Source organism: Ranitomeya variabilis, chromosome 2 (assembly GCF_051348905.1).
Source record: "Ranitomeya variabilis isolate aRanVar5 chromosome 2, aRanVar5.hap1, whole genome shotgun sequence".
NCBI lineage: Eukaryota > Metazoa > Chordata > Amphibia > Anura > Dendrobatidae > Ranitomeya > Ranitomeya variabilis.
This window is the reverse complement of record NC_135233.1, coordinates 1,052,125,493-1,052,138,385: the sequence shown is the minus strand read 5'-3', so window position 1 is coordinate 1,052,138,385 and position 12,893 is coordinate 1,052,125,493. Positions and strand designations below refer to the sequence as shown.

Here is a 12,893-nt window from a genome sequence, read left to right as displayed (position 1 = left end):
TTAGAGAGTACATTTGGACAAATTCCCAATAAAGTGATTTGCTAAATTTCATAACTTTCCATACTGAGCAAAATTATAAGACAAATAAAGTTTAGTTCCTCTTTAAATGTTTGTATCCCTTCACACAAACTCTGTAGAAAAGCATGATCCTAATGCCCTCAATCCCCAGATCCAGTTAAACTTTTGCACTTACTATTATAATATGACCATGAATAGTGCCAATACACATGCCTTATCATGTGGATCTGCTCTGAAAATTGTCTTCAAAAACCACATCAAATACTCATTAAATATTTTCCCTATTCATTTCAATGGAGATGCATTTTTTTATTCATGCAAAACATTTTTGGAGCTTTCTATTTAAAAAAAATAAAAATGTCTATTTAAAAACTTTCCCAAAGAAAGAAATGACTTAGTTGGTACTTCAAGGCTGATTCATTCAGAAATCCTCTTCAAGTCAAAAGACTGCAAAATACAGTGGGAAAAAAAATAGAAAAAAACACTTCAAATAAGAATATGTGCCCATGGCACCCCGAAAACACTCAAAAGATTGAACTTATGCAAAAATAAAGACCTTTTTGACTTTGCACCAAATTCATGAACCTTGTGCGATATTTTGAAGAATGTGCCACAAAAAGACGCAATGAATATGAAAAGACAATAAAAGAAAAGGGACGTCAGAAAAAAAGCAAATGATGGATCAGTGACTTCATGTGGGGGTTGTCCACAACTAGGACAACCCCTTCTTAAACTATATGTTTGGCCCCGATAAAATAACAGAGCCGATACTCACCTCCCGTGCCAGATTATTTCTATTGGTGTCGACACTTGCGGTCCCAGGGCTGTGCTGTGGTGGAATGACACGTGATGTCCCTCGCCCAATCAGCTCTGGTGTCACTGTCTCCACCTTTGTACGAACCGAACATGAAGCGGAAGTCCGGGCTGAAGCTGATCTCAGACTTTCTATTCATGTTCATTTCGAAACGAGGTGGGGACAGTGACACCAGCGCTGATTGGGAGTCGGGCATCAAGTGTCATTCCACCGCATCACAGCCCCGTGGCCGCGAGTGCCGACAAAGCTGGCACGGAGCCGGAATGGGAGGAGAAAATAGATTTGTTTATGTTATCGAGCCTGAACATTTAGTTTAAGAAGGGGTTGTCCTAGTAGTGGACAGCCCATTTAAACATGTAGGCTACAAATAGACTTCACACATCAACTATTATAATTTAACACAAGATTTTATGTTGGAAACTAGAAGTTTATTAGAATCCTTAATTTTTATTTCAGCATTATAGGATGTTACATGCTTTCCTGCATTCACAATTGTTCAATAATGCATACTTTACATGCCAGGCAGATTTTTGCAATTCATCTGTGAATATTTTCTTAATAAGTTTAACAATCTGTTAGGTAAGAACAAATGAGGGACAGTCGTGGAAGAGATCAGTCAATCGTCTTTTTCCCAATGCAGTGAGATGACCACAGCCTCGCATCCATGCTGGATGGAACCGATTCATAAAATGGAGACAATAACTGGCAAATCTAGAAAAAAAGGAACAAAGAACTCCACCAATAAAATACACAATGACGGGGAGTGGATGGGTTGGGGCTAATACGTTTATCAAAATATCTCAGACTGGATAAAAAAAAAAAGAGTTAACTTTTATCCTTACTACAGGTGAGCAAATTTATTAGAGTAGATTTTAAATCAGCTTGAATTTTACAAAAATCTGTATTTTCCATAATTTGCACCGTGCAAGTTCATCAAAATTGGTGGCTGCCATTTTGCTGATCCATAGAGAGCTGGAAAAAGGTTAAAACAAAAAAATGTATACTTCTTTGGCCACTTCCTCTGCCCCCTTTCCCTTGTATAGTCCGCTGCACATCTTCTTAGAGGGACTCTAGGTTGTGACAACCAGGATGTCTCTGCAAATAAGGTCACGGAGAAGTCACGATGTGTGCAGAGACTTTACAACGAGCACTTTAGGCCAGGACTTCTGACTATGACTAGGCCCGGGATGTCCCTGCACATGCGTGTTGTTGGGTCCTGGTATCACAACATGCACTGTAACATTGCAAAGCATATGTGCAGGGGTATCCTGGGCCATCATGGCTGGACGTCCTGGCCTAGCTTCAAGATCCCTGGGGTTTTAGCACATGGTGGCGATAAGAAAAAGAACAGAGGATTGTATGGGGGATTGTGAGCAGCGGAGGTTAGCAGTGAGGTTAATATTAGTTTTTTTTTCATCATCTTACTTTTATTATGCCATGGGGTTTGGAGAATAAATTCTCTAATTGAGTTTCTTGGTAAAACCTGCGTGATTTGATGAATTCGAATCTCAACTCTAATCCTCACTAATCTCCATTGTTCCCATCCTGACAAGTGCAAATTCTCTTAACTCCCATTCCTATGACTACCCAGTCCCTGATGGTCTCTACTTCCTTGTCCCCCCTCAAAATTCCAGGCAGGACGGGGACCAGACTCAGCCAGTGATTGACTGAGGGGGCATTTTTGACTTTTTTCTGTGCGTTAAGATTGGACGAGGAAGTAGAACCCACCAGGAACTGGAAAGGCGTTGGAACAGGAGCTGCAAATGATTGATAAGAGTAATACTTATTTTATTTCTTTATCTAGTCTGAGACTTTTCAAAAATAATTTTTAACCCCTGAAAAAACCCTTATAGGTCTATAAAAAAAAGGCCCTTCTGATGCTGTTATTTCGGGAAATCAGAAGGGGTCAATTTCTTGGGACAGGTATATGCTGGCAGGTAATATGAGCCCAGAATGTCCAAAGATATTGCTCCAGTCCCTACCCTAGAAATAAATATTGGGGTTAAAATATGGACTTCAGCTTCAAATACACTAAAGAGCATAAAAAAAACTTGTGAGATTTCTTTTTAAATGGCAATTGTAGATTTGTGGGGAGCAAGAGGGAGAGTGGAATATGCAAACCATTCACAGAACAGAGGCTTGAGAAGGAGGCTGCATTGAGGCGCACACAGGCCACTTAATACATGTGGCGCAGTTTTACACTGTTCTAAAATTTAAAAAAATCTCCTATGAGCAGATATTTTTGTGCCAAAATTTGGAACATTTTCTGCATGAAGGTTAATAAATAGTCCTAAATATTGTTGGCAACGCAACCTTCTATTATACTGTTTTGACTTTTTAAACTTTACGAGAGCCTTGTTTAATAATGTGCCTATTCTTGAATATTTTTGCACAAATTTTGACTTTTTTGGAGCTAAAGTTGATAATAAAACCGGTTGATAAATGTGGGCTAATACGTGCTGCCTAATAATGCACCATAAGGAGCAGTATAACAAAGTGAGTTTTTGGAGTGATTCAGTAAAGGGGTTATCCAGGTCTATGTTAGTTTTTGGCTTATAGTAAAAAAAAAAAGTAATTGTCAACTACCTGACCGTTCTATTCAGTGGCAGATTAGAGCGGTAACTTACCACTTCCTGAATGTGATTCAGTTTTTCCACATCAACACAGCAGCTCATCCTCTTCTGGGCTGCTTCTCGACGAGGCGTGACGTCTGACGTCATGATCATTGACACCTCTCTTCCACAGTTAGGCAGCAGAGAGGCGGCTGACAATCATGATATTGGCAGTCATGTCCCATCAACAGGGCAGAGCGGAAGATGAGCCACTGCTCTGTTGAGGTAACGTCAGCAGAAGTTGAGTAGGTAGCAACTACCTGCCTGTTCTTAGGCCCATAGTAGAAATATAATATAGTCCTGGGTAACCCCCTGAAGGTGCTTACGCCAAAAAACGGGCATAAACATCTTAAGAAGTCGCAAAATTTTTGTGTGACTCGCCACTTGCGCCAATTTTTTTTTTCTTTTAGTGTTTATGTGCCAGTCGTGGCCAGCTACACCAATATAGGCCAGGTGTGGGTGGGACATACTCCAGAAATGTACGCCAACCCCTAACCGGCATACATTTATGGCAACGATGCGTGCTGGATATCAGACGGCGGTGAACTCCATATAATTAAAAAGGTCACTTTACTATCACGAGAACTTCATTAAGACTGGCGTGTGCTACACTACTTAATGATTGGCTCCCAAAGTCTCTTAGGCGTGAGTAGTTTTGTAAATTAGTGCAGATCTGATGGATTCATTTTTCTATCAAATTCTACAAGAAGTTTTTTGACGTTGCTTTCCACTCCCATACTAGATGAGTCCTAGCATGCTCATGGGCATAAGTCCTTTCGCAGGTGACTGGTTGCACAATGTTTCAAGAAAATCACAATTCACCATTTAATGTGGTAAAATTATTCTTAAGGGTTCGGCATGGTGACCAAAAATCAAAAACTGTTGTTTAAGGAAGAAGCTGCAATATAAATCAATCAACAGACTCTGGATACAGCCAAAATTGAGGATTGAACACGAGTTCATATGCAAAGTTCTGTATCACATCCTTATTTGAAATAATTCTTGTAATTGCAGGTAGGTGGTTCTTGTATTAAAAATAATTAGCAGTATTAGGATTAGCCAGGATGTTTCCCTTAAAACATTAAAAGCGGAACCATGAACCACTATACCGAACCTCCAATAAATGGTAAAATAAATATCTACTGTATGTGCATTCAATAAAATATTTTCATTTTTTTAATATAAAATTTATGTAAAAAAATAAAACATTAAAGGTGCAAATTATACAATTCCTTAAACGTAAACTAAAGCATGTGCTACAATTCTGAATATAATTTAGTAGCAATCTATGTTTTAAAATATGGCTACGAGCCGTACCCTGAGAATTAAAAGGAATCTGTCAGTAGGATCAACCCTCCTAAGCCTTCTTTATTGGAATGTAGGTCATAGCAAGGTGAATAAAATGATAACTTCATGTTTGTGATCTGATGTGTTATTCCAGAGAAACCAATGTTTTTATTCATATGTAAATGAGCTGTTAGATCTATGGGCCGGACATAGATCTCCCTGAGAATCTGCCTCCAGAGCTTATATTAAATGAAATGGGGAGTTACCAGTGTGAGACTTGTAGTGACTGATAGTCTGCTCTCCTGATCTGCATGTCTCACACTGGTAACGCTCTCTTTAATTTATAATAAGCTATGGAGGCAGAATCTCAGGGAGATCTATGTCCAGGCCTTAGATCTTAACACCTCATTTGCATATTAAGAAAAAATGGATTTCATTTTACTGAGCTTCCTATGACCTACATGCCCATATATACGGCCTAGGAAGGTTGATCCTACTGACTGATTCCCTTTAAACTTTAAGTGCTATGAAGAACCAAATGATACTTGGAAACTTAAAAAGCTTCCAAGTTCTGGATAAGGAGGTAGTAAGAGATAACATAAGTGAGAAATCATGGCAAGTACAGAAAATAAGACATCTATTAGTCACTTGTATGATGCAGTGTAAGATTCATCCATTTCTTGGATGCTGGAAGCGTCTGTGGATTCATTGCTTGCAATAATGCCAACAGAAGAAAGACTCGAAATGAAGGAATTCATCCTTCTTGCATATATATCTCTGATGTTGAAATAAGGGAGATCATTAAATTTATCTTTTGGTTCTTCTTCATTGCACGTGTCCACATCAATTGCTTTTTGCTTTTGGTAATATTTTGAAAATTTGTTAAAAATTATAGTTATTGGAAGAGCAACCACTAGTATTCCACAAATAATGCAAACGCTGCCAACAAGCTTCCCGTATAAAGTGACCGGGTGAGTGTCACCATAGCCTACAGTGGTCATGCTGATGGTAGCCCACCACCAACAGGTGGGAATGTTCTCAAGAGGTGTCAGTTCATCGTCTTTTTCCAGATAATAAACAAGAACTGAAAATATTGAAATCCCAACTGCCAAAAATAAAAGTAAAAGTCCAACTTCATGGTAGCTATGTCTTAAAGTGGCTCCTAAAGATCTCAAGCCAACAGAATGTCTTGCAAGCTTTAAGATCCGAAATATCCTCATAAGTCGTAAGATTTGCACAACTTTACCCATGTTCTCTATGCCTTCGTTTTCATCACCTTTGGTGTCTACAACCAAGGTGGCATAAAATGGTATAATGGAGACAAAGTCGATAATGTTCATGGGGTTTTTCCAAAATTTTTTTTGAGAGGGAGCTACAGCAAGTCGGACAACAAGTTCCGTGGTAAAAAACACAATGCATATAATTTCCACCACTTCGAGGACTGGATCTTCCAGTTCTCGTTCATTGTTATCAAGCTGGTGGAACTCAGGCATGCTGTGGATACACATAGCAACAATGGAGGTTAACACGACGCTTAATGAGGAGATGGCAAAAAGCTTGGCAGACAGAGAGAAGGCAGGGTTTTCTAGCCGGACCCATATTTTCTTTCGAACATTCCCAAATTTTTGTGAATCGAACATCTCTAATTCTTTTTCAAAAACAGATGATTGATCGGAAGACGAGCCCACACTCATGACATCACTTTTATCCTCCCAGTCCCTCTCCACAATAATGTCCTTTTTTTCCTGATATTTGTTACTGCAACAAGAATCGATGAAGAGCTCATTGATCCCCCAATATTCTATCTCTTGACAAAAGGAAAACACACACAATTCCTCCATGACATGAAGCTTTCCTGTGTAGTAAAAGTTTAATATGTATCTGAAGAGAGAAGGGTTACGGTCAAAATAATATTCCTTGTCTGCTACATTGTAATCATCGCAGAGTTCGAGTATGGCTTCTTCGGAATTGCAGTTGAGTAGTTTTCCAAGTCTGGTGTGAGGAAATCTTTGAAGGGTTTCCTGAGCCACATATTGCTTGAAGCCCCCAACATTCAGCTTCACCACTTCATCATCACTTTTGGTTCTACAAAAGAATTCTCCATAAACCATCTTGGCTGATTGTGACTTGGGAGCTTAAAGGTTTACATTTCACCTACGGGTAAAGCAAAAGGATTTTAGAAAAAGTATTAAACAACTATAACATCCAATCCCCTATGAACCATGGAAGCAGACTATTTTGCTGGTATGGGACCCCTTGTATGAGGCGTAGACCAGACTGACTTGATACTTTAATGGGAAGTGAGATCTTGCGAAAGGATCATTACTCTACATGTCCTACACACAAGGGTGGGTGCAATTGCCAAAAGGATCTTGTAGATGAGAGCATAAATGTTAGGTCCTCTTTTTCAGATAGTTAAAGGATATGGAAACTTGAGTGTTTCTTCATAAATGGGTTCAAAATAAACTTTTCAATTGGATTTTATTAAATACTAGGCACCATTTGGCTCTGAAAGCTGTTTGTTTCCCTGCTCATTAATGGCTGAAGAATAAGCTAACTGAGAAGAATCCAACATTAAGCTCATTCTTACCGGGAGTTTGAAATTCTTTTTTCTTTTACTAAACTTCTCTGTCCTCATGAAATTTGAGCTGAACTTTCATGTGGTCAAAAATCAGCAGAGAGAAGCTCAGAAAAGACAAGTAAAAGAATTAAACCTCCAACTTCGAACACCCTCGCTGATGGATTATAAATTAAAGGGTTTGTCCACTACTGGAAAATCCCAGATTAATTAATGACCAGAATTATTATAAAACAAGCGTATAGTCACCTCCCGCAGCAGAGCCGGTGTTCTCGGAGGTAACATGACATTGTTGTTTCACGTGACAGCCGGAGACAATGAACATCCTCTCGTCACCTGAAGCGGTTACTTTTTAATCAGACCACAATTACACCCTGGTGGAATATTGAGCAGATGCAGCTGCAGATGAGCGGCTAGTCATTGGGTGCAGCTGGCACATGACATACAAATATGACGTTATGCCGGTAACAGCAGCGCCAGTATCGCTGGAAGGGTTCCGCTGCAGGAGGTGACTATGCACTGGTTTTATTTTAATTTGGGTTCTGAATTGATTAAGCTAGGGTGGTCCTTTTAACTCATTTTGCAGCGAGTTATTTACAGGGAAACAGAGAACTTGTAAAAGCCAAACGGTGTAAAGGTGCTAGTCGAGCATGCCCGGATGCTAACAGAGTGTTCGGCGTGCTCGAAAACTATGTTTGAGTCTCTGCGGCTGCATGTCTCGCAGCTGTTAGGCAATCCCTGTATCTGTTGCAGCTGTCTAGCAAACAGGCAATCCCTGCATGGCTTTTTAACAGCCGCGAGACATGCAGCCGGGACTCGAGCATATTTTTTGAACACTCCAAAGACACTTGGTTAGCATATGATCATGAAAGATATGCCCCAATATGCCCCAATCCCATGGATAGAGGTTAACTTTCAAACTAAAGAGTACCCCTTTAAGTAAAACAAAAAGGTGTTGCTATCCTTTATGGTTTTGGTAATGTTAATCTGGGGCTACATCGCAGAGCAGTACTCTCGGAGGTGTGACCCCAATCACTTGTATACATGTAGCAGTAAAACCTAGTGATTTTTAGCCACGCTTCATGTGTTGCGGCCAAAGTCACGTGTACCCTGTCTATAAGGGGGCTCTGTTTTACTCTTGTCTGTAGGTTTTCCCACCTAGGTGTGTGCTGCTGGTACTGACTGACAGGGTGTTTCAGTATTATAAGATAAGGTTCACATTTGTGGGTCCATCATGTTCTATTGGTATCCGTCATACAACTTGTAGAGTATTAAGGATGTTATGAAGAAAACCATGATGCAAGTGTAAAAAGTGCTGTGATCAAAAAAATATTTAAACAGCAAGGTAACAGCACTATAACAAGGTGGAATAAATGAATAAACAACCTCATATACCCAGGCAAACAAATTGAAAACATATAAACTTCTTACAGATAGGTTAGATTTTGCACTGACAGACTTTTAATGTTTTTTTAACATAAAAAGGGGTAAAAAATATTCATGTTACTCAATTGTGATCAAACAAACCTTTCTGTGCAGAACACTGACTTCAAACTGACCGTGTCGCTGTTAGAGGTAACATCACGTAGCTGTGACAGACTAGTGATATGCCATATATTCCATAATGCCTTCCACACTTTCTGCACGCTAATACACTTGCTGCAGGCAAAGGAGGTCAATTATAGCCTGTATTTGGTAGTACTACTGCACAGATGGCAGATGCCAGTGGTGATGAATGATGATGCTTCTAGCGGCTCCCATGGCATTTTTTTTTTTTTCATTTTACACTACCCTCTCCATTGTCACTTTTCCATTTACCATACATTTTGTATAACAGTATAATTAACTTTTTACAAACTTTTCAACCCCAATTATTCCACTTTTCCTAAAAAGGAAGTAACAAGAAATGTAAGATAGGAAGGTACAAGTACAGAAAGCAAAATGTGGCAGAAGTCTGCTGTATAATACGTAGGTATACAACAAAAATGCAAGCTCCTACAACAATGCACATTATTAGTGTGGTGGGTACAGATGTAAAGTTTTGACTAATAAAAGAAACGTGAAATAAAAATTGATTGCAATACACACAGTTTGTGAGGTACCCAGTCATAGTGAAGTGTCCTGGATTTTAGGGAATTTTCTTCTGTATTTTTAAAAATCAATTATTACACCGTTCACAAAAATGATTGCACAATAAATGAAAATAAAACACAATGCAGTCACTGCTGACAAGAAAGCACACCGTCTGACACTCATTTCAGGTTTTTTTATGTAAAAACTATTGTGCTGTCTTGCTTCTGCTTTTTAATGCATTAAAAATGAAAAGACAAAATGTGGCATTATAATTAGGATACAGCAAGACAGATGCCAGCTACATAATATCACTGATCAATCACATTTATTCTGGCACTGATGCTGGCACCTCTACAATCAACTGAATTTCAGTATTATTCTCAGATTACTCTTCTCATCTTCATCAGTGCTGCAGTTGTACAGCACATTACTGTCTGGATTATTTGACTAAATAGGGCTTTCAGGCTTTCTCTCCCTATCTCTACTGCTAATCTGTGACCTCTGATGCCCTCATCCTAAAATGACTGCTGAATTCCCTGCCTCGGCTTTTATATAGGCTATGATAGTCTCATAGTCCTGATTGGCTGTGTTATACAATATGAAGGCATGATGGTGAAGCCTGCGCAGCTTGTATTGAGTGATGTGAGATTTAAGCATGGATGAGGGACACTGAGAAGCCGTCAATCAGATTAGCTAGGGGGGCAGAGTAAATGTATTATCAAACAGGAATACACAAGTACTCTGACATGTATTTTCAAAGTAAGTAACCAGGTACATCAGGTCTAAAAGACTTAGTTTACTTTAGTGATAGATACTGTAACAAACATATTATGAAATCTGCTGACAGAACTGCTTTAAGAAAACTATGTGTAGATTGAATCTGGCTTCAAAATCATCTGTCCTCCATGATTCTGGTTTTAGAAGCCAAATATTACTGCCAAGGAAAGCTATGACTGGATGCACGTTTCCATTACATAGAAAATTAAATCCCAATGAGATCCTAGTAAAGGCGCTCTATGACATCCGTAAGGATTATAAAAATGTATCTACCAAGGAAATCCCACTTCAAATACCTTTGAAAAACTGTTTAAAGGTGCTGTGCAGGTTTGTCACAAAAGTCTGCAGTCACTCTATTTGATTGCAGACTCGTGAACCCTCAGATTGCACATGGCGCGAGCTCTCAGGATTCTCTGGTGCCAACGCCAAGAGCGGGTGGTCATGTGATCACAAGTATGTGATATGCATACTTCTGGCCACTTTCTGACTAGACGTGCACAGCCTCTCTCAGCATTAATCGAGGCTGCGCATGTCTAGTCGTAATATGGTCGGGAGTATGCAAATCACATACTTGCAGTCATGTCAAGAACCCTGACAGCATGCACCGTGCACACTCTGAGGGTTCACAACTCAAACAAAGTCACTGCAGACTTCTATGACAAACCTGGGCAACCCCTTTAAGCTGGAGTCAGCCAGTTATGATGGTCCATCAAATGAATGGTGAATGGCTATACATCTATGATAGAGCTCAAATCCATCAGAATGGTGGTGTCACGCACAGTGTAGAACAGACTAAGTGTGACACAAAGGTATAAGGGAAGGGGAACCAAACACTAGGGAAGGGGGAAGTGGAGACCCCTAGACAGATCTAACGTCACTCTGTCTGTCCTACCGTCCTTATATAGGTTCCGCATCTATCGCCGAGCAGGATACCTAGTTCCTGTGTAACCCTGGCGATAGGCCCTTGCACCGGGAGGGACAGGATGAACGCTAGTCAATCCCACTAACACTAAAAACAGTAAGGATAAAAAAAACCAGGGGGACACTTAGTTTGAGTAGTCAGAGAGAAATGCCGACGTCCTCCAAACTCCAAGAGGACGCTAGCAGACTGCTACAGCTCCAAGCCTCAACAGAGAAGCGCAGACAGGAAATAGCACCCGCAACTCCCACCAGGAATTAGGGAATTATAAACACCCAGATCATTAGCACCGGGGAGGTAGCCACTAGTCTGAAAAGCAAACAACCGAGACCCTCTGCAGACAGATTTAATGCAACGGTCTGCAGCCTCTGACACATCCATGACAGGTGGCTTTTCATTGCTGCTAGAGAAACTCGGTTTATATGTTTTATAGGAACTCTTCTTCATGCGATCGCCCCTCTTATCAATGAGATAGGATATGTGCTATCACAATTAGGGATGTATCACTTTTTCAACTAAAGAAGTGAGAAGATGAGTAGTTGCATACATAAATGAGCGAGTTGGTTCAAAGCTAAATTAATCCAATTTTTTTGTGAATCAATTCACTTATCATTAGTTGCATAACTATTCATCCTCTGTGCCTAATCATGACATTCCGTCACATCTTGGTCATGGAGATCTTGGATTATTTACTTCTGGTAAATATTTTAAATGGAATCGGTCATTAGATTCATGATGTCCGAACCACAGGCAGCATGAATCAGACGGCAGCTGTGTGATCGCAGGCAGGTGTGTTTTACTCTGACAGCTATACACTCCCTGACAGAAGTTATGTCGCTTATCCATGTTATGTAATTAAAAGCTTATAACCTGACGTTAAATTCATCCATTGGTTGCATAAATTATTCTTTTGAAAGCTGAAACCCTTCGAAATGTGGTTTAGGTTAAGAAAATACATTGGCATCAATGCAGAAATATTGATCAGTTAATGGACACAGAATGGTCAGATTTTGGCAAGACAAAAGTTTTGTCACCCACAGAAAGTAATGTGATATTCGAACAAATAATGAACTTAGAATACAAATATATGTTGCATAACATTGGTGAATGATGTTGTGGTGCTATTAGAGTCATATTTAATATTTTGTGTAAGCATGGGAGTGTAGCATTACAAAGTAAGCATGCTTTCAAAAGGCAGATGGGGATGATGCATCTTGGATGACTGGTCCTAGGCAGGTACCTAGAGGTTTTTCCTTATTTTGAGGGCGTAACCTGTCAGTCACCCACTTGTACCTCTATCTCCACCTTTCTTTTGCTCCTGTAAAGCCAAAACTGTCAATCAAGGAAGAGAAAGGTGGTGACATACCAAACAAGTAGATAGGTAGGTTCACTAAACTGGCCATGCCAAGGGTGCACCGAGTGTCTGTGCTTGGTTTGGATAGTCATTTTTTGTAGGTCTTATATTATTCCTTCTGGAAATGCATGAATAAGGTTAAATTCAAAGACGGTGTAGAGACGTCAATGTGGTTTTAATCTCAACGCGTTTCGAAGTTAGCAAACTGCTTCCTCGGAGCCCCACAGTACAAAAGAGGGAAGAAGTCTGCTAACTTCAAAATGTGTTGAGATTAAAACCACATCGACATCTCTACCCCATCTTTGGATTTTTATTCTGGCTACTGTACCAGCTGTGCAAATTTACCAGCTTTCTCATTACTTTTTGCCACATTCAGGCCTCCAACCTTCTGGTATTTGCCTCTTATGAGTCAAAACCCCACAAGGTGAGCCGTTACCGTATCCTTTATTCCTATACTAACT

General features: G+C 39.8%; 1 protein-coding gene across 1 annotated transcript in view; it reads right to left on the bottom strand.

The window, feature by feature from the left end:
• Positions 1 to 1,277: 1,277 nt before the first annotated feature.
• The window catches only part of KCNS3 (potassium voltage-gated channel modifier subfamily S member 3), a 136,112-nt gene continuing 124,496 nt past the window's right edge, over positions 1,278 to 12,893 (bottom strand). Inside the window, exon 2 of the mRNA XM_077291468.1 lies at positions 1,278 to 6,885. Within this exon, the coding sequence (XP_077147583.1) occupies positions 5,376 to 6,842 (1,467 nt within the window). The 5' untranslated portion in view covers positions 6,843 to 6,885 and the 3' untranslated portion in view covers positions 1,278 to 5,375. The remainder of the gene's footprint in view (positions 6,886 to 12,893) is intronic.